The sequence below is a fragment of the Trachypithecus francoisi genome, unplaced genomic scaffold (genome assembly GCF_009764315.1).
Source record: "Trachypithecus francoisi isolate TF-2019V2 unplaced genomic scaffold, Tfra_2.0 Lachesis_group13, whole genome shotgun sequence".
NCBI classification, from domain to species: domain Eukaryota; kingdom Metazoa; phylum Chordata; class Mammalia; order Primates; family Cercopithecidae; genus Trachypithecus; species Trachypithecus francoisi.
In genome coordinates this window covers 6,274,993-6,299,952 of record NW_022681458.1, presented here as the reverse complement: position 1 = coordinate 6,299,952, position 24,960 = coordinate 6,274,993, and the positions used below count along the sequence as shown (strand labels likewise).

The 24,960-nt window shown below is 49.0% G+C and overlaps 1 protein-coding gene across 8 annotated transcripts in view; it reads left to right on the top strand.

Annotated features, from left to right (window-relative positions):
- Positions 1-24,960, top strand: part of AGAP1 (ArfGAP with GTPase domain, ankyrin repeat and PH domain 1) — a 637,917-nt gene that overhangs the window by 203,792 nt on the left and 409,165 nt on the right. For 5 of the 8 annotated variants that reach the window (XM_033229801.1, XM_033229799.1, XM_033229798.1 and 2 more), the window contains exons 2-4: positions 4,643-4,701; positions 13,115-13,202; positions 13,946-13,957. In XM_033229801.1, coding sequence (XP_033085692.1) covers positions 4,643-4,701; positions 13,115-13,202; positions 13,946-13,957 — 159 coding nt within the window. The remainder of the gene's footprint in view (positions 1-4,642; positions 4,702-13,114; positions 13,203-13,945; positions 13,958-24,960) is intronic. The other 3 variants (XM_033229802.1, XM_033229800.1, XM_033229796.1) reach the window with 1 other exon arrangement.

Genomic DNA, 24,960 nt, shown 5'->3' with positions numbered 1-24,960 from the left:
TGTATATATGAGAGAGAGAGAGAAGAAAAACAATCACTATCCTCGAAGAAGTTAAAAACCTGCAATTCCTCTAGAGCCCATTTGGGCTGATAGACTTTTGCTGTGGGATTTCCTTAGAGGAGATGAGAGAGGACCCAGTCAAATGCTGACCTTGTTGTGACAGATTCTGAGTCACCTCAGGGCTCAGGGGAAAGAGCCTTGGAATTGCAGGCAGTGGTGTGGATGTGCCTGCAGGCGTGGGCATGGTGCTGTGTTGGTGGCCAGGTGTTCGTCACCCTGCACTGAGAGGGCCTGGTGAATGGGAGGGCAGGGGATGCTGTCGGGACGTGGCAGGGTGGGAACCTGTCTTGTCTGTGGATCTTTGAGGCTGCTGAAAAGGATCTTTGAGCCTGAACTTCCAGGGAAGCCTGAAACAATCTGGTATCCCCAGGGTTTATGTTTTATTTCAGTTATTATAGGGATTCAAGGATTTCCAAATAAGAATGTAAATCATACCATTGAAACTGTGCTGGTGAACTTCTGCTAAGTCCTGCATTTGAAAGTCATCAGCGGATTATGTCTGATCCAGTTTGCAGCGGGCTCTTTTCCGGCTGCATTGAAATGGATTTCTTTATTAAGGACTCCACTTCCTTCCTCGGCACAGAACTGACCCGGCCGCGGCAGCCACAGCCTCGTCCAGCGCTCCTCTCCTCTGTGTGTGGATGTGCCATCTTTCTTCCATTGTTGTTTTATTTTATATCTGGGGACTTTACAGCTGCTTTAAACTAAAAATAAACGCACCTCCCCTTTTCTGTGCTAAAAATAATAGTTAAAATCCTTGTGACATTTAAGGTTTTCAAAGACACATCCTAATCTCTGAGATAATATGTTGTTTTTAAAATCTCACCTGCAATTTCTGGTTCCTTTTTTTACCCTTGTGTATAATTTCACCAGTTTTGTCTGGAATGCGTATTTGTGGTTCCTGGAGCCAAGCTGGGCTGGGGGTGAGCATGACACAGGAGACCATCAAGTCATTCTGATATTTGGCAGCCCGCTGTGCTTCTAGTTGATAATTTGGAGGAGAAAATTAGAGTCCATAGCTCTGCTGGGGAATGAGCCTACCTGCCAGGCGATGGCTGTTTTGATGAAGATGAGGTCCTGGCTCCCTTGTCGAATGAAGATTGTCGGGGAGCCTTTAGCAGAAGGCTCTGAAATCCCGAGGAAGGACGCAGTGGAGGCACTGCTGGACAGGAGCTGCCTTACCTGGTCCTTGCAGCCGGGCTCCCGCAGCCTGGGAAGGTGGGGCTTCCTTATCTCAGGTCCAGTCTCCTCTGAAAGTTCTCTTCCTTGACCGTAGTCCTTGGACCCTGTTCCTTTGATGCTGTTGTTTGCTGAGGTAGAATGCTAAGAAAGTCCAAGTGGAGGCATTTCCAGGATTACTTCCCACTCTAGAATTTCTGGTGTATGTTAGTAGTCATATCACATGGATGACATTTTTCATGCATGTTTATGTGCTGTAGGTTGAACCTCCCTATGAAATTGCCGTTATTCAACCATATTTGACCATATTTGTGCCTCTAGTGCAGCAGCGAGTACAGATAGCATGTGTGCCTGTCTCCAAGCAGCAGCATCTCCTCCTGGCTACGGTCAGATTGACCCGGCAATTTTATGTGGGTTGATGCAATATGGGTTGACCTGGGATGAAAACTAACTCTAGTAATGCCTTTTAGTTTGTTTTACTCCATGTGGAGTTAATGGTCACTGTGAGCCAGTTTTCTTGGTTTTTGTTTTGTTTTGTTTTGTTTTGTTGACAGAGTCTGGCTCTGTCACTCAGGCTGGAGTACAGTAGCGCAATCTTAGCTCACTGCCACCTCCACCTCCCAGGTTCAAGCAATTCTCCTGCCTCAAGCCTCCCACGTAGCTGGGATTACAGGTGCGCACCACCTCACTTGGCTAGTTTTTATATTTTTAGTAGAGGTGTTATTTCACCATGCTGGCCGGGCTGGTCTCAAATTCCTGACCTCAAGTGATCAGCCCCCCTCAGCCTCACATTAAGTGCTGGGATGACAGGCGTGAGCCACCACGCCCAGCCTGAGCCACGGTGCATGCATTTTGGAGTCATCATCATTGACCTTTCAGTTTTCCCTGGACCACTGGGGTCACCCTGCAGATCCTCTGAGGCCACATTGCCATTTTTCTGCGAGAGTAGTTGATAACAGAAAGAAGTGTTTTGCAACTTAATTGGTAATGCTGTTGTTCACTTATGGTATTAAGACACAATTAGTAACCACTGAGCGCCTGCTGGGTGTCAGGCCCATGCTAGTGCATTCCTCACGTCATCTGTGCACGGGTAAAGTTTGTCTGCAGCATGTTGGCGTGGTGTTTGGGTGCACAATTATGCAAAATCACAATGTGCACCCCCGATATTGAGCTCCCAATGTGTCCGTGTCAGTGGGAGGAGAGTAGAGGGACAGTGACTTGGAGTCTTTGTGGGCAGTGCAGGGAAAGTCCTGCCCACAGGCATCTTCTTCCTCAGGGCTCTTGCACTTTTCTCCTGAGCTCCTGCAGATGGGCCTCTGCCAGCTGGACAGGCATTTTTGTGCCCCGAAAGTCTCTGCCCTCTAGAGATCACTCAGATCTCCTCCTGATCTACCCAGCTCTCCTTTTCTGGAGCAGGGAGTGTTCCTCTGACTGGATGTCTCACTCGACATCGGGAGACCCTTGGTGCTGTCGTTGTAGGGCCTATGGCATCTGGTTGGTTTGCTGCACAGTTGCCCCCCTGGCTCCCCGCCCAGCACACCCTGGGTAGATGTGCCCCCCAATCTGTGACCTGGTGGGACATGCTTCCCAGCGTGTGACCCGGCAGGACGTGCTCCCCAATCTGTGACCCGGTGGGACATGCTCCCCCGCGTGTGACCTGGTGTGACGTGCTCCCCAATCTGTGACCCGGTAGGACATGCTCCCCAGCGTGTGACCCGGCAGGACGTGCTCCCCAATCTGTGACCCGGTGGGACATGCTCCCCCGCGTGTGACCTGGTGTGACGTGCTCCCCAATCTGTGACCCGGTAGGACATGCTCCCCAGCGTGTGACCCGGTGGGACGTGCTCCCCAATCTGTGACCCGGTGGGACGTGCTCCCCCGCGTGTGACCTGGTGGGACCTGCTCCCTCCCCAGCGTGTGACATGGTGGGTTGTGCTCCCCCGCGTGTGACCTGGTGGGACGTGATCCCTCCCCAGTGTGTGACCTGATGGGTTGTGCTCCCCCAGCGTGTGGCATGGTGGGTTGTGCTCCCCCGCATGTGACCTGGTGGGACGTGCTCCCTCCCCAGTGTGTGACCTGATGGGTTGTGCTCCCCCAGCGTGTGACATGGTGGGTTGTGCTCCCCCAGCGTGTGACCTGGTGGGTTGTGCTCCCCCAGCGTGTGACATGGTGGGTTGTGCTCCCCCAGCGTGTGACATGGTGGCTTGTGCTCCCCAGGGTGTGCCTGGCCTCCTTCAGATGCCAGGCTTGCCTTCCTGTGTCACATCTGTGGTCTGGTCAGGCCCTTGGCTTCTAGCCCTGCATCCATGCGGTCCTCATATCACACAGTTCTTTGAAGGTGATGGTTTTTCTTAACTTTTAAGCATCTTACGAATCACGTCACTTCTTAGACATAATGTAGACTAAGTTTCAACATTGGAGGACAGTATATCGGAAGTGAATCCCATGTGGAAAGAGCTATTTTTCTGTCAGTGGGATGCACTTCCTTCCTCTAGTCCAGCCCACTCGGCTTGTGTTGACCGAGCTGCTATGTGGTCATTAGGACAGATCATGGCTACTATCATGGGGTCTCATTATGATAAGAGTGGCTTGTGGCTAGTGTGGAAAACTGGGTCGCAGGTAAAGCCATGGTTGTTTGGGTCATCTGTATCGGGTGGGTGCCCTGTGCACAGTCCTTCAGGGGAGGCGGGGGAGAGTGCCCCTGCACAGAGCTGGGCTCTGTAGACCACCCCATGGAGCTTAGGAGCCCTCCATCTTTCTGACGTAGTCTAAACCATCCTGGCTGGGTGTTCAGTGTTTAATATCTTTGTGAGGATCAAAACTGTAGCACCAGATCTTTCTTCTGAGCTGTAGCCTGTTACTTATAAACACTAAAGTGTTAACTTACATTGTGAGTGTTAAGATCTTCAAATTCAGTCGTCATACTTTTTTCTGTGTGTGTGGGATTTCGGAAAAGTGACTATTGTAGTAGACAACCAAAAGACCAAAAGTGGACCTACTGGCTCTAACAGAATCACTTCCCAGAAAGCGAGGCGTGTCCTTAAATATCTCCACACTTGTGAACAGGCACAGTCAGGAGGGTCTGAAGATACATGCTCCTCTGTAGGAAGGGCTGTGGCTTGAGCAGGGGAAAAATGGAAAGTTAGATTTTTCAGTAACTTTCAAAGTCATTGGACAGAGCATGTGTTACTGACCACAGACTTGGAGCTGGAACACCCCACTGGCATCTAGCTGAGTGTCTTGAACTGGGACAAACTGATCTTTCTGGAGTGGGAGTGACACAAGGAGGCTGATCTGCACCATCTTCGGTGACCTTCGGATGGGAAAATGGCCCATTGGAGGTACTTTGACTCGGCCTTTACGTGAGTTGTGGTGTCTGACTTTGTGTCCTTCTGTTTTTCAGATGCCTTTGTGAACAGCCAGGAATGGACGCTGAGTCGATCTGTCCCGGAGCTCAAAGTGGTGAGTGGTTCCTTCTGGCCCTGGCAGTTGTCCTTCCTCACCTGTGGGAAGGGGGGGGCTCTGTGCACACCCAAGCCTGCATTCCCAGGCAACTGGTCATCGCCTGCGGCCCAGACGGGGAGTGTGACCCTGGGTGTGTTCCTGGGAAGGGCCAGGTATAGTTGATAGCTTGGGACTAGAGTCCAAGTCCCTGAGTGCCCCGGGACAGCTACGACAGCCATGACTCCCACCCAGCCAGGGTGGCGTTTCATGTGCAGGGCAGAGGCCATCATCATCCTCTCTCTCATGTCTCGTGGGTGGGTTGATTTGTCCTTTGCAGGAGGTCACGGAAGGCTTCTGTAATGGGTGGCCACACTTTGGTATCCGTCATTTTTGAAATGTGACTATTTACCGTATGACCAAGTATTGGCATAAAATTAAAATTTTTTATCTTTTATTATTAACTTTACCCTTTTGGTGAAATTATCCAGAGCTTCAAATTGGCGTATGTAAAAGATGGTCCGTTGCAGCCACCCTTTCCAGCCACTCCCCTCTAGTCACCACCCACCGTAGGATGGAAGGAAGGGGCAAGTCTAACTTCGAAACAACCACGTTCTTTGTTGTGAAATATGTGGCGTTTTGTGTGTATGTTTATGTATGTAGGTGTATATGTGTATGTATGTCTAATTTCTGTGTGTGTATGTTTATATTTATGTATGTATGCATGCATATATGTGCGTATATATGTCTAATTTCTGTGTGTGTGTGTATGTATTTTCTAATTTGACCATGAAAGGAAAGCAGATGAGCTCCCGCTGTTCTGCAGACTCTGGCATGGGCCTGCCTAGTGTCTCTGTCCTCTGCATTTCTGTTGACAGCACCAGATCCCCTGCAGCCCGTGGACTCCTCCCCACTGACCCCCAACCTCGTTGCGTGCTTGGAGGACAGGACAGGGGCCAGGAGACAGGATCCTTTTGGTCTCTCATGTCTGAGATGAGGAGATAGAGCAACAAAGAACTTCTAGGTCTTTGAAAAGCCTTTTGTCACCAGGAAAAGTATTCGTTTTTAAACTTAGGAGATGAAGTACAATGAGTGGGAGTGCCCTGAGATGGGAACGCCCCGTGGTCACTGTGCCCTCTCTCTCATTGGTGTCTGACACACCCTCATCCCCACTGCGACCACGGGGTGTCGTCGGCTGGGCCCATCTCCTTCCTGGTGTCTGCCCCCCGCCCTATTCCTCCCTGAAGGTCTCTGGGCTGTCCCTGCAGCGCTCGCCCATGGGAGACAAAGCATCTCTCAGTCCCAGTGCCGTCTCAGAAGCCTGGGGTTCCGCAAGACTGGCCTGCAAAGAGCCGCCTCTTTCTGCCTTTTGTGTGCTTTGTCACCGCGGCACTGGCAGGGTGTCTTAAGCCCATTGAAGCCGTCCAGGAAATATGTGTTGAATAAATGGCACAGGCTTGGCAGTGTTGTTACCAGGAGATTTCCAGAACAATCCCCCAGTTTCAGTTACTCCCTGTTAAGGCAGCCCCTGCCACTCAGGTGCTGTGATGGGCACGGAGCAGCAGGCACGGTGCTTTACTGGTGGTGATGGTGTCGATAAGCGCTGGCTCGGCTCTGTGCGGGTCGCGTTCTGAGTGCTTTACAACGTTACTTAATCCTGACAACTGCCCCATGGGGAGGGGTAGGTACGGTTATCCCCACTTCACAGATGAGGAAACTGATGCTCAGAGACATGAAGAGCTTGCCCAAGGAGCCACAGTAAGTGGTGGAGCTGAGGTTTGAACCTGGAGTTAGGGCTTCCACCACCACACTGCCTGGTAGAACTTTCTCGACGGTACAAACCTCCTGTGTCTGCACTGCCCAGTGCGGTTGTGGCTGGCACCATGTGGCTGTTGAGTGATTGAAATGTGGCCAGTCAGTGCCATCAAGGAGCTGCATTTTAAGTTTGATTCTAGTTCATTTAAATTTAAATAGCCACACAGGGCCAGTGGCCACCCTAGTGCCAGCATTACAGACTAACTGATCGTCAAGTATCGAACCTCCTGACTTGGCAGTTCAAGGTGTTACAGGTTCAGGGAGGGCCCACGTGATCATACCAACCCACAATCGAGGATGCTTACCACCAAAACCTTGTGCTTTCCTGGTGTTTCGAAGGCATGTGATTTTCTGGAATATCTGCTGGAGGAGAGCTAGAGGAGACAGTTGCGTTTAACGCAGCATGGGCTCCTCATTCTGAAATGGACTGTCTTAAGGCTTGCTTCAATTTGCTGACACCGGGGACTTCAGTGCTGTTGGTTCTGCAGTTCTCAGAACACTCCTGTCCCTGGCCTCAGTGTGGATGGACGGGATCCTGGCAGCCCCACCAGCTCTGCTCTAGCCCAAGTGCCTTCCTGTTGTGGTATCAGCGGGCGCTGGTCCTCATCGGCAGCCTCAGCAGATCTCTTGTGTGCTAAGGAGTGCTCAGGGTCTGAAGAAAGCGCTGCATTGTTCCCTAAGCAATCTCCAAGTGCCTATAGGGCTGCAATTGTTTCCTTCCTAGTGCAGCCCCCCCCTCCAGGACAGGTGGCCCTTTAGGTCAGCGTCTCAGGAACCCAGCCCCTGCTTCACAAGCGCAGCAGTGACATGATGTCATGGCAAGCCTCCAATAGGCCCTTTATGTAACATTTTGCAGTAAATCTTTTGAAATCTGTCAGAGAAAAAAATTCAATGTTCGCTTTCTTCTCAAGAGTGGTAGTACCATGTCTTATGTTTTCTTTTCTTTCTTTTTTTTTTTGTTTTTGTGACAGGGTCTCACTCTGTCACCCAGGCCGGAGTGCAGTGGTGCCATCTCGGCTCACTGCAACCTGCCTCCTGGGTTCAAGTGATTCTCGTGCCTCAGCCTCCCAAGTAGCTGGGATGACAAGCGCCCACCACCACATCTGGCTAATTTGCGTATTTTTAGTAGAGACAAGATTTTACCGCATTGGCCAGGCTGTTCTCGAACTCCTGACCTCGAGTCATCCGCCTGCCTTGGCCTCCCAAAGTGCTGGGATGACAGGCATGAGCCACCGCACCCGGCCTTATGTTTTCTGAAGTTGCACTGTGGTCAGAGCGTCCATGACCGGTTGCTTTTGGCGCTACAGAGGAGCCAACCGCTGCTGGCTGCGGATGTGTGCCCAGCAGCAAAGGCTTGATGCTTTTGTCGGAGGGGAAGGCAGATAGGCCCTGGACATCTTGCCTGTGTCAGGGACCTCAGTCCCCAGCTCCTCACATCCTATTTGTGTATTTTCATTGAACACCAACTGGGATTTTTCTAAAAGCCTTCATTTCCTTCTCAGCAAACCTCAAGGTTAGCAGGTCAGTGGTGAAGTGTGGGGCGCTGGAGAAAAACAGTTTAGAAAGACACTGCGTTCCCTTTGGCCTTGTCATATGAAGGGCCGAGTATGGGCTCCGACACACTTCATGGCCCCGCACTAGACGATGCGGGGTTGACAGTGGCGACCTCTTCTTGCCTTAAGTGTGTAGTTCTGTGGTTTTTAAGACACTTCATTCCTCCTCACGTAGGTCTTTGGCTCGCTCTGGATTGATTTCCTCTGTCTTGGTTTACTTCCAGCAGCTGCTGCGACAGCTTCACAGGTGACGTGATGCACTTGAAAGGGCATTTTGACTCCTTATTTTATTTTCCTTTCACCATCAACCGTTAATTTCCACCAGCGTTTCAAAGTAAAATAATGCCATCATGTGTGACTGTGAGGTGGTCTGTGAGATGGCTGTTCCAGCCAAACCAAGCCCCTTCCCGCTGCACTCCAAGATTGATTGCCTTTGTTCCCCTAAAGTGTGAGCTTAGTCTTCGCCCATCTTGTTAGGTGGAAGAAGGCAGGAACGTTGCTATGCAGAGAAGGCGCAGACCAAAGGATGTTTGGTTTTTGAGCATTTTCTTCCTCGGGAAAGAGAAACTGATCTTAATTAAAAATTTAATTCTGTGGCATACTGTTTTGGATTTTCCCAGCATGAAGCTGACAAACAGCGGGTGCCCTTGAGCAAAAGAATAATTAGTAGGTAGAAATTCTCAGATTATAGAGGCCCAGAGTAAAAAAAAGATGTACGTCGAATTAGGAGGGGAAACAGCTTTTTTTAGAATCTGTCCACACAGCCTGACTTGAGCCTGGCTGTGAGCCTTAGTAATAAGCATCTCATTCATACTCACCAGCAGTGGAGTCATTCATCTACTTACCCATTCTTTTACTCGGCCAGTGCTGTTTAGCGTCTACCTTGGGCTCTGTGTTACTCAGAAATTCAGAGAACAAGACAAGTAAGACAGGGTGCCTGCCCTTGAGGAATTGTCAGTATTGGAGGGAGCCAGATCAACATACTGTTGTTTCCAAAATAATGTATTCCCTTGTAAGATATCCTTGGGGCAGTGGCCTAAGGGAGCTTTCAGGAGAGCCATCCAATTGAGACTGTGGCATTAGGAAGGTGTCTTCGTCTCTTCCGGCTCCTGTAACAAAATATACACTAAGCTGCTGATAAACAACAGAAATGTGTAGCTCACAGTTCTGGAGGCGGGGAAGTCCAAGATCAAGGCACCTGCAGATTTGATGCCTGAGGACCTGCTTGCTAGTTTGTAGGTGGCATCTTCTTGCTGTGTCCTCACGTGGAGGAAGAGGCAAGAGGTCTTTCTCAGGCCTCTTCTATAAGGGCATTAATCTGCTCCCACAGCTGCCTCACCTCGTAATACAGTCACCTTGGGGGTTACGGTTCTTTTTTTAAAAAATTATGTATTATTTTGTTTTTATTTTTTACCAGCTCTGTCACCCAGGCTAGAGTGCAGTGGTGCAAACTCAGCTCACTGCAACCTCTGCCTCCCAGGTTCAAGTGATTCTCCTGCCTCAGCCTCGAGTAGCTGGGATTACAGGCATGAACCACCATGCCTGGCTAATTTTTGTATTTTTTTAGTAGAGATGAGGTTTCACCATGTTGGCCAGTCTGGTCTTGAACTCCTGACCTCAGGTGATCCACCTGCCTCAGCCTGGAGTAGCTGGGATTACAGGCATGTACTGCCACACCTGGCTAATTTTTGTATTTTTTTAGTAGAGATGGGGTTTCACCATGTTGGCCAGTCTGGTCTTGAATTCCTGACCTCAGGTGATCCACCTGCCTCAGCCTCCCAAAGGGCTGAGATTACAGGCGTGAACCACCGTGCCCAGCCGGGGGTTAGGTTTCAACATATGAGTTTGGCTGGGAGTGTGGGAGTAGGAGGGGGAAGCCTAAACATTCCTACCATAGCTGCAGGCTTCTCAGAGGAAGTGACATCTGAACTGATAGAAAGAGTAGGTTTCAGAGAATGATTGATGTGGAAAGCTTTAGTTGCCTGGAGACAGCAAGGCCTGTTAGGATGGGGCTTGGTAGCTGATTGACTAGAAGGCCGAGCAGAGAGCAGGAAGGTGAGAGACAGGAGGGTTGTAACTGGGGTGTAAAAGAGAAAAGGACCGGGTATAGGTTTTAGAAAGGCCACTCTGGATGGTGAGTAGAGAGTGGGAGCGGCCACAACTGGGTGAAGGAGAACATTTGGATCCATAAGCCATCACTCAGACAGCAGACCACGGTGGCCTATAAATCACTGAGAACCTTTTTTCTACACTGTCATGCCAAATATGTTCTTCTATGTTTGTTTGTTTTCTTTCTTTCTTTCTTTCTTTTTTTTTTTTTTTGAGAAGGAGTCTCGCTCTGTCACCCATGCTGGAGTGGAGTGCAGAGGCGTGATGTCAGCTCACTGCAACCTCTGCCTCCCGGGTTCAAACGATTCTCCTGCCTCAGCCACCTGAGGAGCTGGGACTACTATAGGTGTGCGCCACCACACCCGGCTAATTTTTTTGTATTTTTAGTAGAGATGGGGTTTCACCGTGTTAGCCAGGATGGTCTCGATCTCCTGACTTCGTGATCTGCCCGCCTTGGCCTCCCAAAGTGCTGGGATGACAGGCGTGAGCCACCGCGCCCGGCCCTGTTTGTTCTTATAGCTATTGGCTCTATCATCTACTTAATCAGTGTTCCTTCCTCCCTCCTGTTTCTCCTCCTCTCCGCTTTCTTTCCATCTCTCCTTCCTCCCTCCCTCCCGTCGTTCTTCCTTGCCATCCATCTATCCATCGACCCATCTTATGTTTACCAGGCCTCTCCAGGGGCCAGAAACTATGACAAGTGCACAGAGTCGGAGTTGGTGTCTTGGCCCATATCCAGAGACATAGATCTTGGCCCTCAGGGTCCTAAGTGTAGTGGTAGGTGGAGCCCAGGGCCTCACCAGCCACTGTCAAGGCCCTCTGGGGATGGGAGGAAAGCAGGGAAGCCTTCCCAGGAGAAAGTGAAGCCCTCATCGGGTGAGAGGGGAGGGGTGCTCAGGTGACAGGAGCAGTGAAGTGTTCTTGTGGCAAGTTCACGGACCTGCTGGGTCCATTAGCTGCCAGCAAAGTTGTGTGTGAGGATTTGGAGGGAGACAGTTTGTTCCTAAAATGTTTGGAGTTTGGCCTCCAGGCAGCAGGAGTCTCCCAGGGCTTGTGAAATGAAGGGATGCCACTTTCTCATGGTCAGTTTGTTTCTAGGAACCTCTCGTGTTCTCTGGATGAAAAGCAGGTGCTTGCAGGCAGGGAGAGGCCCTAGAGGCTGCTTCCTCGATCTCTGCACACCAGAGAGTCCGCACCGAGGTGGCACCAGCGTGCCCAGGAGGGAGCGGGCTCCCTGACTTCCAGCCACTGGGAGTCGGGGATGGCCTCCGGCTTTCTGGTTTGAGAGGCTGGGTGTAATGTGGCCTCAGAAGCTGATGAGCAGTCTGGGGGAGAGGCGAGGTGTGGACTCGTCGAGGCGTGAGCACCACGTAGGGGGTGTATGGATATATAAGAAGTCCTGGTGGGAGCTGAATAGGGGCGCCTGGAGCTGGGGTGGACAGCGGCCAGGGGATGAGATTTTGGGAATAGGCAGCTTTTTTTCCCACATCAACCTTCTATCAACGAGCTATGATTCCAGAGTCTGCAGGGCGTCTCCTTTTAAATGGAATCACAGCTCATTGAGAGAAAGTTGGATATGGACAGGCACGTGTTGGGACCTTAGAGTGGAGGATCAGCTGGAGATGTGAGGATGGAGCCCTGGCGAGCCCCAGGGTGTCCCGGCAGATGGAGGAAGAGCCCATAGGGCTGGGAGGGAGGTAGAGGCGGAAGCCAATGTGAGAGTTGGAAGAGAGTGTCTTAGCAGCAGCTGCCGGTGATGGGGTCAGGTCAGAGCAAGACAGGCTAGTGGCTTTGAAATGAAAGTCACGGGTGACCTAGTGGGCAGTTTCCTGGTAGCAACAGGGCCAGAGCTTCAGATAATCTGAGTGGAGGCAGGAGGGAGGTCAACAAGTGGAACCGAGAGCAAGTGGGGCCGAGTCCCAGCTCTGGGAATGGCAAGTGGCCTTAATAAGCGCCTGTGCCCAGGGATGGGTCCCTTGTGATGTTTTGGGCTTTTAAAGGAATCAGTTCAATCATGCTTAAATTTGATCGCTAGCAATGTTCTAGTGGGGGAGGAAGAGATTAAAATGCAGGAGGTTTTTGATGAGCAGCTTCCCACAGAAGGCGGTGTTGGGGGTATACAGCTCCCAGGCACAGGGAAAGGGAGGTTTCCTGTGGGATCCACCCACTTGGAGGCTTGGAGGCCAGGTGTGTACACTGTGTCAACAGGGAGGCTTCCTCTGAAGAAGCTCCTGGAGGGTCAGCCTTGCCGCCAGGTTACTGCTAGGACAGTGGCCCTCATGTCACCCTTACTCCTGAGGGTCGCCTTCTAATCCAGCACAAACGAGCACCTTTGCTGTCTCTCCCAGCAGCCCCGGCACCATCCCCTTTTTCTCGGAGATGCCATGGTGGGTCCTGTGTCTGGGAGGCAGGTGTGTGTCCTTACCTGTATGGCCGGCCCCCGCCTCACTCCTCCACCCCCAGGTCTCCCCACACTGCTCTTTTCTGCTCCTGTTGTCCTGCCCCCAAGTCTACCCTAGGCTCATTCCCTAGAGATGCTGCCATGCATGGGTCCTCGCCACTCTTTCCATGTCACTCAGCTCTGCCCTTGGATGCCACCTCACTTGCTGCTTTTCTCCGTCTCTGGAGGGTGCACAGTAGATGCCGGCGGGCTAACTCAAGGAACAGCCCTGATGTAAGCAATGTGCTTGTTTTCTGGAAGAATGCCAAACCAGTGTTTATACCAGCATTGCTGATGCCATTGCAGCTGTTGAGGCTGATGAGAACATGAGATGTTCATTAAGAGTGTTGGACTCCCTTTTACTCCAATAGAAGTACTGAACGAGCTTGTTTTTGGCCATCCAGCCAGTGCTTGGTTATGTTTGTGTTTAGGCCTCTTGTCTATTTTAGCCTCTTTGTATTTGCAAAATGCCAAATAGAGTGATTTGATGATGCTTAACGGTTGTCCATTTCTGTTTCAGGGAATTGTGGGTAACTTGGCCAGCGGCAAGTCTGCCCTGGTGCACCGGTACCTGACGGGCACATATGTCCAGGAGGAGTCTCCGGAAGGTATGCTGTTTGGCAGGCGGTTGCAAGCTTAAGAATGTAGCTTTGAAAAAATTTTCCTTAGCACATTCTAAATCATGACTTTGATGTATCACAGGTCAAGAAAGCAATAAAATATACCAAGCAGTAAAAACCCTTAAGTATGCGGTTTCTTCTGTAGTATTTCTAGCAAACCCATTATATTCACTTTGGTATTTGGAATAGTACAGTAGGACCATGAAATACCATTGAATTTATTTCTTATCTAATTGTTCTGTCCTTTCAAATGTCGTTTTTAATCCAGTGTCCTTTTTATCCACTGTTACTCCTTTAAATATTGACTGGACATTTCTGTGATCTGGATATTGAATTTATACATGACTTGTATGTAATGTTACTTAGTTATAGATATGAGCCTTTCTGGACAAGACGTTCAGATTACCACCACCATATGTTTGACTATGTTTCCCCCCTTATATTTATAAACATTTAATAATCATTTTGCATGAGAGTAAGATTTTTTTATTTTTTTTGCCATTAGGCATTTACTTCTTCAGTTAACATGTCCATATTTTATTTTTTGCCTTAAATAAAGTTATGATAATGATAGGAAAGCATTTAGCTCCCACGTCCCATAATGAAGGGGTGTAGTTGACAAGCAGTTTTCTAAATGAAATTTTCTCTCCATGTAACCGTGTTAAATCCAACTCTGAGACACTGAATTTCTGGTTCCTTCTTTTTCTTACTGGCTGTTCCATTCTTTGCAGATATGGATGCAGGTAACTATTCATTTTCTTCATGGCAGCGCTTGTCTTGTTTTGGAGAGAGAGGAAAGGCACCACTTTGTACTGTAGCGTTCCCTTCCCTCCTTGTTCTATGTACCATCCTATTTGGTTTCATTTTATCTTTTTTTTCAGTTGAACATTCCACCCTGTTTTGTCCCTTAGTTGTCTTTTTAGCAGTAGTCCCAAGTAGCTTCACCTGTTTCCTGTAACACCTGTCCTAGCATTTAACTCTTGTCCTGAATACTGTGGAACTGTTCGGAAAAGTATAGAAGTGGCTTGAGGCTCTGCCACTGTTTTGCAGAATTGTGCAGTCATGTAATGAACACCTCATGCTTCAGGAAAAGACCTTCCATACTGAAATGATGATTTAGGAAGATTAAAGATGGAAATGAAGGCTCGTATGTGGGGGTCAGTAAGAGAAAGCTTGCCTATCCACTGAGAAATGCATACAGATGCTAGAAAATGGCATGATTTGGAGAAACGAGCAAAGGCCACATTTTGCCAAGGCTCTGTCCCTGAGTTTGGATGGCTTTTATTTGCTCCTTTGTGTTGGAGTCTGAATGTTAGCCACAGCCAGCTGATGACACCTAGAGAATCTTTTAGAGATGTTCCCTTGGGTTTTCCACTTATTTCTCGGGGCTCGCTATTGTAGAGGTTATACAGAGGTTAACTCACCTGCAAGTGAAATGACCACCTTTTCCAAGTAAGTCTACCTTCAGGCCCCTGCAACTCTGTGGATTTCAACCTGGGATCACAGGAAGTTAGACGTGGGTGTTGCTGTTGCTCTGGCTGTCCCTGGCCCTGGGGTTCAGGTGTCTGGTGGGGCCGCGCTGGAGGCCCTGGGTCTCTGGAGTAAGAACAAGGACCATGACTCCCTCATGGTAGCCTTTCTGCTGTGCAGCTATTTGGTCATTTTTATGGCTTTTTGCTTTTTTCCCTCTGGGCATTCACAGTGTGTTCCGTTGTGTTTGGTTCCAGCTGTGATGTCTTTGCGATGCATAATTGACCCTTACATTTTGACTAACACCAAGGCATTTCTCTTGAACGTTTGTACATCAAAAGGAAGGATTTTGGGGGGACCTAAACTGATCACTAACAGCCCTGCCTCTTTGGTTTTTCACGTAGTTCATTTTACTCCATTGGAATTTCATAGTATTGTCTATGGTTTTTAAAAATACATTATTGTGAAGAGTAGGAGCATGGGTGAGTACCTCCCTTTCTTCATCTGCAAAGTGGAAATAGCTCATCCCCTCCATGGGGCCCCATGCCCAAGGCTTTTCCTGGGTCAGGGGAAAGATCATGATCCCTGACCTTTTCTCATGCCCTGCAGCAGCCCTCCCTGGGCATGTGGCCTCTCATCTTTTGACTCAAGGTCCCAGGGATTGTTCTGTGGGAGTGTGAGGAGCTGACAGCAGCAGACGCCCAGGTACACCCCAGTGGGTGTGCGTCTAGGGCCCCCAGGTGCTGAAAGAATTATGAATACGTGGCTCCTTGTGCCTGGAAGACTCTTAGTCCTGCTGAATTCATACTTCTCATGGCTGAGCCACCTTTCCCGTGTAGAACCAAGCAGGTGGTTCCACACTGTCTTTGCCCTTCTTAACGAGACCAGGGAACGGACTTTTACTTCCTGTTCATTTGACTGTGTGCCTCATGACAGTGGCAGCAGGGAGCCATAGCTTGTTGTAATGTAACTTGTAATGAAGGGAGCCATACTTGCTGTTTGGGAAAGAAAGTGAACGAGAAGCCGTGATTTCTTTCATACCATGGTCCTGCCATCCTGAAATTCCTTCTCATGCTCAGGGAGCCTGTACCTGGAAAGTGATTTCAAGTTTTGTCCAGTGAATGTTGATCAATTACCTGTGCTTTGCTTAATTGAGAAGCTTTAGGTATAGAGTGTTGTGGGTTTGGGATATAATTTACTGTGCTGTCGCCTGGGTGTGTGGAGAATGTCAAAGGGATGTGTTGTCCTTGGGGAGTGCTGGAGGTTGACAAAGCCGACGATGGCCCAGCCTCACCTGTGGTTAGTTACCCACACAAAGGTGAGGGCACAACCGATGGTGGGAGTGGTTGGCGCCCGGTTGAGGGATTGGATTTTGAGTGAGCTCTGTGACCTTCCCATTTCTTGGTGTACTGCTCCTTTCTCATCAGCCCCCCTTTCCTCGTATGATTGCTGGAGCCATCAACTGGGCAGCTACTTTGAATGAAAGGCATTTGCTGTGTATCTGCCTGTCCAGGTAGTTCCTTGGATTCTCCCTGTGCTTCTTAAATGTCTGTACCCTGTTCTTCTGATTTATTAGTGCGTGAATATCCTTTATATCCTAATCCTGACTCTTGCTGGGAGGGGTGAGGCGGTGAGGGCCTTCCTGTCTTCAGGGGAGAGCTCTCTCGTGGTAGAAAGATTTCTGGTGCAGAGCCGTCTACAGATCCGAGCCTGCTTTTCATCAGATACATCAGATGCATTTTAGCTCCATCCCGGAGGGTAATATCTGCTGTCTTTTAATTGTATGATGCATTTTGGTTGATATTTTATTCTTGTAGTGAAGAGAGCCAACTCACAAGATTTGGATTATATTATTTATTTATTTATTTTGAGACGGAGTCTCTCACTCTGTCACCCAGACTGGAGTGCAGTGGCGCGATCTCAGCTCACTACAACCTCTGCCTCCAGGGTTCAAGTGATCCTCCTGCTCAGGCCTCCTGAGTAGCTGGTATTACAGGTGCGTGCCACCATGCCTGGATAATTTTTGTATTTTTAGTAGAGGTGGGGTTTCACCATATTGGCCAGGCTGGTCTCGAACTCCTGACCTCAAGTGATCCACCCGCCTGGGCCCCCCAAAGTGTTGGGATTACAGGCATGAGCCACCACATCCAGCCAAAATTTAGATAATTTTAGAGATGCAGTTCAAATGAGGGAAGGATGTAAATATTCTGCTTTTCAGTTAGTGAATTAGCAGCTCAAAAGTGGGTAACACGGTAGGGAGCTTGTGATTCCATGAAAGCAGTCAGAGAGTAAAACTCTTGGATTGACAGATTCCTTAACTGTGTGTGTGTGTGTGTATATGTGTGTGTGTGTGTATGTGGTGTGTGTGTGTATGTGTGTGTGTGTATATGTGTGTGTGCATATGTGTGTGTGTGTATATGTGTGTATGTGTGTGTGTATATGTGTGTGTGTGTGTGTATGTGTGTGTGTGTGTATGTGTGTATGTATGTGTGTGTGTGTGTGTGTGTGTGTACACCTAGATGTGTAATATGTGTATGTGTACTTCACTCCTAGCACTGTAGTAACAAACTACCACACACAGTGTGGCTTCAAACAGAAATGTATTCTCATAGTTCTCAGAAGTCTGAAATCAAGGTGTTGACGGGGTTGGTTCCTTTTGCAGCTTAGAGGTTGAATGTTGAATCTGTTCTGTGTCTGTGCAGTTCTGATTTAATTAGTGCGTGAATATCCTTTATATTCCTAATCCTGACCTGTAGCTAGGATATGTAGATAGCTGGGAGGGGTGAGGCGGTGAGGGCCTTCCTGTCTTCCGGGGAGAGCTCTCTCTTGGTAGAAACATTTCTGGTGCGGAGCCGTCTCCAGATCTGAGCCTACTTTTCAGCAGATACATCAGATGCATTTTAGCTCCGTCCCAGAGGGTAACATCTGCTGTCTTTTAATTGTGTGATGCATTTTGGTTGATATTTTATTTTTACAGTGAAGAGAGCCAACTCACAAGATTTAGATGATTTTAAAGATGCAGTTCAAATGAGGGAAGGATGTAAATACTGTTTTTCAATTAGTGAATTAACAATGTGAAAGTGGGTAACTCCATAGAGAGCTTGTGATTTCATGAAAGCAGTCCGAGAGTAAACCTCTTGTATAGACACATTCCTTAATTGGGTGTGCGTGCTCATGCATGTGTGTGTGCGCGCACCCAGGGGGTAATACATGTATATGTACCTCAGTCCTAGGGCTGTGGTAACAAAGTACCACAAACTGTGGCTTAAAACAGAATGTATTCTCGCAAGTCAGAAATGAAGGTGTTGACGGCATTGGTCCCTCTGCAGGCTTTGAGGTTGAATCTGTTGTATGTCTGTGCACAGTTGTTGTGGTTTAATTAGTGCGTGAATATCCTTTATCCTAATCATGACCTGTGGCTGGGATATTTAGATGGCTGGGAGAGTTTCTGGTGGTGGTCAGCAATCCCTGGCGTTTCTTGGCTCAGACTCCTAACTCCAGTCTCTGTCTCTGTGGTCACAGCATTTTCCCAGCTACCGGTGACCGTGTCCAAACTTTTTTTCTTATAAGGACAACAGCCATTTGATTTAGGTCCCACCCTCCTCCAGCATGACGTCATCTTTACTTGATCCCATCTACAAAGACCCTGTATCCAGGTGAGGTCCCACCACAGGTCCCAGGGGTTAGGGCTTGAACGTATCTTCTGAGGGACACATTCAATCCGCAGCAGTGTGTGCGTTATATACCTGTGATGTTTTCCAGGGGTGTCCAGTCTTTTGGCTTCCCTGGGCTACATTGGAAGAAGAATTGTCTTGGGCCACACATAAAATACACTAACACTAACAACAGCAAATCAGCTAAAAAAAAAAAAAAATTATACACACACTAAAAACTCATGTGTTAAGAAAGTTTACAAATTTGTGTTGGGCCGCATTCAAAGCCTTCCTGGGTGGCAGGTTAGAGAAGCTCGGTTTAGATGGGCACTACACTTAGAACTGCTGGAGTTGGCCCCATCCCTTGGTGGTGGTCACGGGTCTGCCGGCGATGCTTTTGCAAGCTCTGCTGGTGTTCTAGAACCTCACAAGGACTCTTCGGCTGGCAGTGACCTTCACACCTCTGAGGACAATTTCACAGCTGCCATTCACTTCCAGAATCAAATGAAAATTCCTCATTTGCCAGTGGAACCCTGTTAATGGCTGCTGATTAGAATCGTGTGATGTTTTGGGTGTGTGATGTGACTTTCCTCGTCGTGTGTTTGTGTGCTTCCTATTCAGCATGTGCCTGCCTCCCCCAACACAGACCCCACATGATGCCACTGAGCTTTTAACTCTCCTTTCAAAAAAGAGAAAGTCAAAGGAAGCAAAGCCAGCACATCCAGTGTTATGTGGACATTGGTAGGAAATGTGGGCCTGCCCCGAGGCACTCAGCCCCTGCAGCTAGGGAGAGTGTGGCATCCTCCTGAGATCTTTCCAGGTTGCAGAACTGAGTCATTGCTCTGAGACCCATTTGCTAGGATGTCTTTCTCTGTGTCACCCATGGCGTCCCAGGTGCCCTGGGCCATGGGCCCTCCTGAGCTGTGCAGGGTAACCCCATGTGCTAGAAGGACCTCAGGGCCAGAAAAGCTGAAAGCCGGCACCACGTTGAGATCGTGGCTCACTGGAGTAGGGCAGAAAGGTGGCCCCACAAGTTTCCCAAGATGAGATTAAACTGTGTATGGATTGAGTGGGAGCTTTTATGGTTGGTTGGTCGAGACCGACTTAAGAATGTTCATAGACCAACTCCAAGCTGCGAAATGGCACTGAAAGTCCCGAGAGGAAGGTGTGCCATCTGAGAGCCGCCTTTCATCCCAGATCCGGAAGAAACCAACATCCAGGTGTGAAAGTGGCAAAAGGAGGGCCGGGGCCGGCCTGCCCATGAGGCCCGGTGGCTGCCTGCGAGGGTCAGTGTTGTTGTAGCCTGCTGCCACCACACAGAGGGATTCGCAGGGAAGGGCCTTAGCCAGGCATGATGTGGGAACGTTGGCCCTGTCATTCCCGAGTCTTCATGAGCTGAATTCAGCAGGGGCTCCTTCCTTCAGTGATGGAATCTAGAGTTTCTGTTGATTCTTAACCAACTCAAAATTTTAGGCAGAAAGCTAGCTCCAAGGCTGAGACAGCCCTGAATGTGCCTAGGCCTACAGCCAGCGAGCTCCTGGCCGGGAGCCTGGTAATGGGGATGGCTGGTAAAGGCTGTGCCCGCCCTGCCTCCCTCCCAGAAGGGTGACCCTCCAGCCCATCAGCCCCATCTCCAGGCTCTTCCATCTTCCCAGCTCGGGCCACACATAGGCAGCAGCTATCCCCATGCTCTGTCCCAAAGACAGAACACATTGGTCACTAGGAGATTAGCCTCCCCTGTTCGTTTTGCCGATAGAGTATGATAGTCGAGGTAGCTGGAAGAGGAAGGTCAAGGAGCTCAAGGCAGCTGTTTCACTCGAGAGCCTGCCAGCATAGGGCAGGGAAGCCGGTGTCCTCCCAGGTGGAAAAGGTACCTGCAAGGAGGCTTCCCTATGTAAAGAAGAGTCCAAAACAGATAAGGGAGACTGAAGAAACCTCAACACCCCGTGCTCATGAGGAAAAGCTTTAAGAGAAAATATCAGGTGCTAAGAGCACTTATAACTACCAGGTGAGGACCAGTGAGAAACAGTGGGTGAGATGAAGCTTGACAGTTCCATAACTCAGGAAAGTCGAGTTTTGGAGCATAAGTCATAGGAAATTCTCAAACATACTTTTGCTTTGTGCCTGGGAAGTAGGAAAGTGCACCAGACCCATTTCATTTCTCACATCTCTCCAAGAGAACCCTTTGGCTTGTCTGTTCGGTTTATTTGGTTCACATCAGAGTTTGCTCAAGGCTTGGAGGTTCTGTAGGAAGGAATGAGCTGCTTCACCTCCTGGAGAAAGGACGTCTCGTTTCCAGCATCTCGAGGGTCAGGCTGTGCTGCACTGAGGCTGAAGGGTTCTGGGATTTTCCACTGCGTGTTTGGTTTCTGTTGCTTGTTCCTAGCTGCTGATGCGGCATGCTGAAGGAGAGTTCTACTGGCCACTGGCTTCTGGCCTCCAGAGCCAGCTGGCTGTACAGCCACCTTCGAGTCTCTCTCCCGGGGTCAGCCTTGCTACCCTCCTCCAGGACTGCCCAGAATTTTTTCCTGTCATCAGGACAGTAAATGTGTTCTCAGGAGCACGTGTATCTTAAATATGTTTTAACGAATGTTTACTTAGTTTCCTAGAAACAAAACATGTGGTAAACACCCAGTCTTATTTTCTGGGACACATGAAGTGTGTTTAAGCTGTCAGCTCCACAAACCCTTTCCAAGTCAAATAAGTTTAAAAAAAAAATAGTTGTCAGCTACCACTGCATCCCAGATGTTAGGGCTTATTTCTAAAGCTGTTCTCGGGTGCTGTTTAATGTTCCAGTGGAAAAAAAAAAAAACCTGTAATACTCCAGTAACACTTGACTAGTCGTGAAATCTAGCCATTTAGATTTTTCAACCTGAATTTGACCGTTAGTTGCAACCAAGTGATTATAAAAAACACATGATAATTTTTTAATGAGGATTATCTGTAAACTTTGAGATTATGAGCCTGCTGCTATGTTGGTTTCATAGATACAGCAGAAGTCAGTTCAGCCATCTTCACTGATGATTTTCAGAATACCCTGATCACTCACCATGGAAATACCATTCCCCTTTGTTCTTGTCTTCCTGTGTGTGTGTGACAGTCCCCAACTTGACCCCTGGCATGGAAGCTGCCAATGAGGATCAGGTGATATTGTCTAAAAATAGGTAAAGGATGCTAACATTACTAGATGTTCAAAAAAATAATAAAAGGAAGCCTGTTCTGTTTCATTTTGAGCAAGAAAAAAAGCTGTAAAATCAGACTAAGGAGATTGTCGTGTTTTTGGCATTGACGAAATTGGCAGGGCAGAGTGTGTTTTTGAGTTGGCTGCATGGACTCAGAATGTATTGCCCCATATTGTTATAATTAATTTGACAAGAAATCCAGGGCTTACTGAACGCCATACTGGGCCTGCGGTGGAGCCTGCGTTCCAGAGAAAAGACCTTTCTGAATAAGTAACCGTGATTCAGGGCTGGGACTTACACCCGGTCGGGGAGCGCCCTGAAGAGGACAAGCCCGCTGGCTTCTGTCGGGAGTCACTGTCTCCTCAGGGCAGGACCCAGAGGCTCATAGTGTCCCTTAACTCACAGAGCCCAGAAACAGCACAGCACATGCTGTTGACACAACTGTTGCTTCCCTAAGAAACCTCAGGGCATCGGAGGTTTTAACAAAACTGTTCTTTAAGACGAAAAAGGAGGCTAGAGCCTAGAGAGTTTCACATATGTGATTACTCATCATTCTTCATTTTTCCTAGAGAAATTTTACCCCAAAGGTGTTCTGAGGCTGTGTGCGCATTTACCTATTAATTGCGGATTAACAGAGCCATTGGATCTATCCCACCGGAACCACCATCACACACTTTCGCCTGTGTTCACTGCTCCCGTCTTTGGCCTTGATCACGCCATCTCTCTGGAAGCCCAGTTCCAGGTCCAGGAGACCAAATGGCAGCAGACCAGTCTGCCCCTGGCCAGGAACCTCTTGTTCTGGTCTGGAAGCCCCAGGGCCATGCCCATTGTGTTAGTCTGTGCTCTGTTGGTTGCAAGAGATGGTTGACCAGCTTAAAAGAGCTAAAACAGAAAGGGAAGGGGTCAGTGGTGAATTATTAACTTCTTAACTTGCATCCCTGGAGCAGCCAAGGGGATGGATTTAGTGTTAGAAAGACCCTAATCTCCTGATGCACTGGAGTTCTTGAGGAACCCTCTCCCCCATTTCTTGCCCGTGTTGGTCTTCATGCCCCGCCAGGTCTCCCCACTTGGTAGCAAGCCCTTCATGGTGGTTTCATGGTCGTTAGTGCTCAGATATGGTGAGGAGGGAAAGGTGAGTATTTTTGTCAGTAGCTCCAGCAAAAGACTATAAGTCAGTTCCACGTGGCCTCATTTGAGCCACATGCTTTTCCCTAAAACAATCCGTATCACAGGGGTTGGAGGGGATGTTTTGATTGTTCTGTCTCTTGGGGTAGGGAGATGAGGTCAGCCTAACTGAGCTGAGTGGCTTGAGCAGGAGTATGATAGACTAGGGCTGGGCAGAAGGTGGACCCCAGAAAAGGCAGGGAGGCACGTCTGAACCTTGTGTCTGAACCTTGTGTCTTCAGAGTTTGCCCTTTTAAAGCATTTTGGCCAGTATGGGGGTTGGAGGGAGGGGGGTGTTGTGCAGTGCAGTTCTCTCTCCTAATTCACAGATCAGGTTACACCCAGCTTGCACGATTTGAACTTGGGTGCTAAAGGAGAAGCACCTGGGGTATGTTTGAATTCACCCCAAAACTACCTCTGGTAAATGTCTCCCTGTGACTTTTACAGTCTCACTTGGGCTGTGGACCTCTGACATTTTCAGGCAAGTTTTTCCTTCTTAATCTCCAATGCTGAAAGCTTAGTCTTTGGAATGTTATACATTGTTTGGATCTTAAAAATGTCAGCTCACAAAATAATGTTTTTACATCCTTCCTCCAGCGTCATCAGCCACATTAACTCACCACTCCTCCTCCTCTCCCCTTCTCCCCCAACCTATTTTATCGGTGTCAGAAAAGGGGAGAGAGCAGTTTCTCAGAAGGTACCCATATTGATCATAATACAGCCTTTCTTAGGCGTAGGCAGTCCAGCAATCGGGGTTGAATGGTTTCCTGTGGAAGATAGCATACTAAAAAAGGTGAAGTGCAGAGAAAAGACAGGGTGAGGGTGCAGCATGTCTAGTTTGAGGGCCTGGCTGTGGGTCAGGATGGAGAGATTGATGCTTGAGAGGAGGCCGGGAATGAAATTGAATGTGCGGAGCACACGTTCCGCTCAGCAGTGGTTAGAGCTGGGATTGCCTCTCGCAGCTCCCCGAAGAAAATGTTGCATCCTGTAAGATCGTGCCTGCCCAGTGGGGACCTGGACACTAAGTGCTACTTCCCTGCCCATGGCAAACTCCAAGGGCCAGGACAGTGGAGACAAGGAAAGTAGAAGTTGAAGGAAGGTCCCAATAGCAAATTAGGTCGAGTGCCAGAAAGAATTACATCAGGAGAATTTGAGATGTAGTGAAAGTGCCCCCAAGCTCCCCGCTCCGCTTCATGGGCTACCAGCCGTGAGATCTGAAAAGGACTGGGCCAGACTCTGTGTGTGTGTGTGTGTGTGTGTGTGTGTGTGTGTGTGTGTCCACGCGTGCTCTTAAATCAATGTAAATTAGGCTATATACGGCTGCCAATAATCTGCAAAAGATGACATTTTCATATGGTGCCAATGGCTTAACGTAATAAATTCATTAATGATTGACCCAGACCAGAAATGGAAACCTGATTCAACTCACAGTGTAGTCCTTTATCCATGCTTGGTGGCTTCTGGAAGGCACAGGGTTCAGGAGGATTCTAAGGCAAGGTCTGAGTGCAGGAGGAGTGCTAGTGTGACAGCTTCTGGTGCCTGCCCTGGGTCCACAAGCTGGTGGTCTCTTCTTGTTGCGTGAGGGCAGTCCACGTGGCCAGTGTTTATTTTCGGAGCCCCGTTTCTTAATGTTGTATATTTTTAAAAATAACACCACCACAAGGAAGAAGGAAAAAAATCAGCACTTGCTCTTTGAAGGCCAAATACGTTGAAATGAAAGCATGCCTGGTGGACCAAGAGTGGGGCGGGGAGGAGGGGAAGCCAGCCTGCAGCATCTCCCTCTAGACACAAGAAGGGAGTAGGTTTAAGTTGGACGAAGAAGGGAGGTTTGGAGCCTGGACAAGAGCAGGGGGTGTGGAGGAATGGTCAAAACCCAGGCGTGATGTGGCTGCACCATCTGGCAGGGGACCAGGCCAGCTGCTGTGTGGGTCTTCCAGGGACAGAGAGAGGAGAAGTGGGGTTGGCCGGGCAGAGGCACGATAGAGTCAGGGCGGCTGGGCTCCAGGGCTCCAGCCAGGTTATTAGTAGGAGCACTGGCTTTGGAGAGGGACTTAAGAGGACAGATAGGGGAATCCCCAGGCTACCTCTGGACCTTGACACTGGCTAATGGGATGAGCTGCTAAAGCCCATCACCATGAAGCCCCCCGCGCTGACTAGGGCACTTGCTCCTTCAGGAGCTGCATCTGCTTATTAGGCCTAAGAAAAACTGGTTCCCGGGTGTGTTTGGACTGTCTAGAACCATGTGACCTGGCACCTACTTTAACATGGGCAGCATCT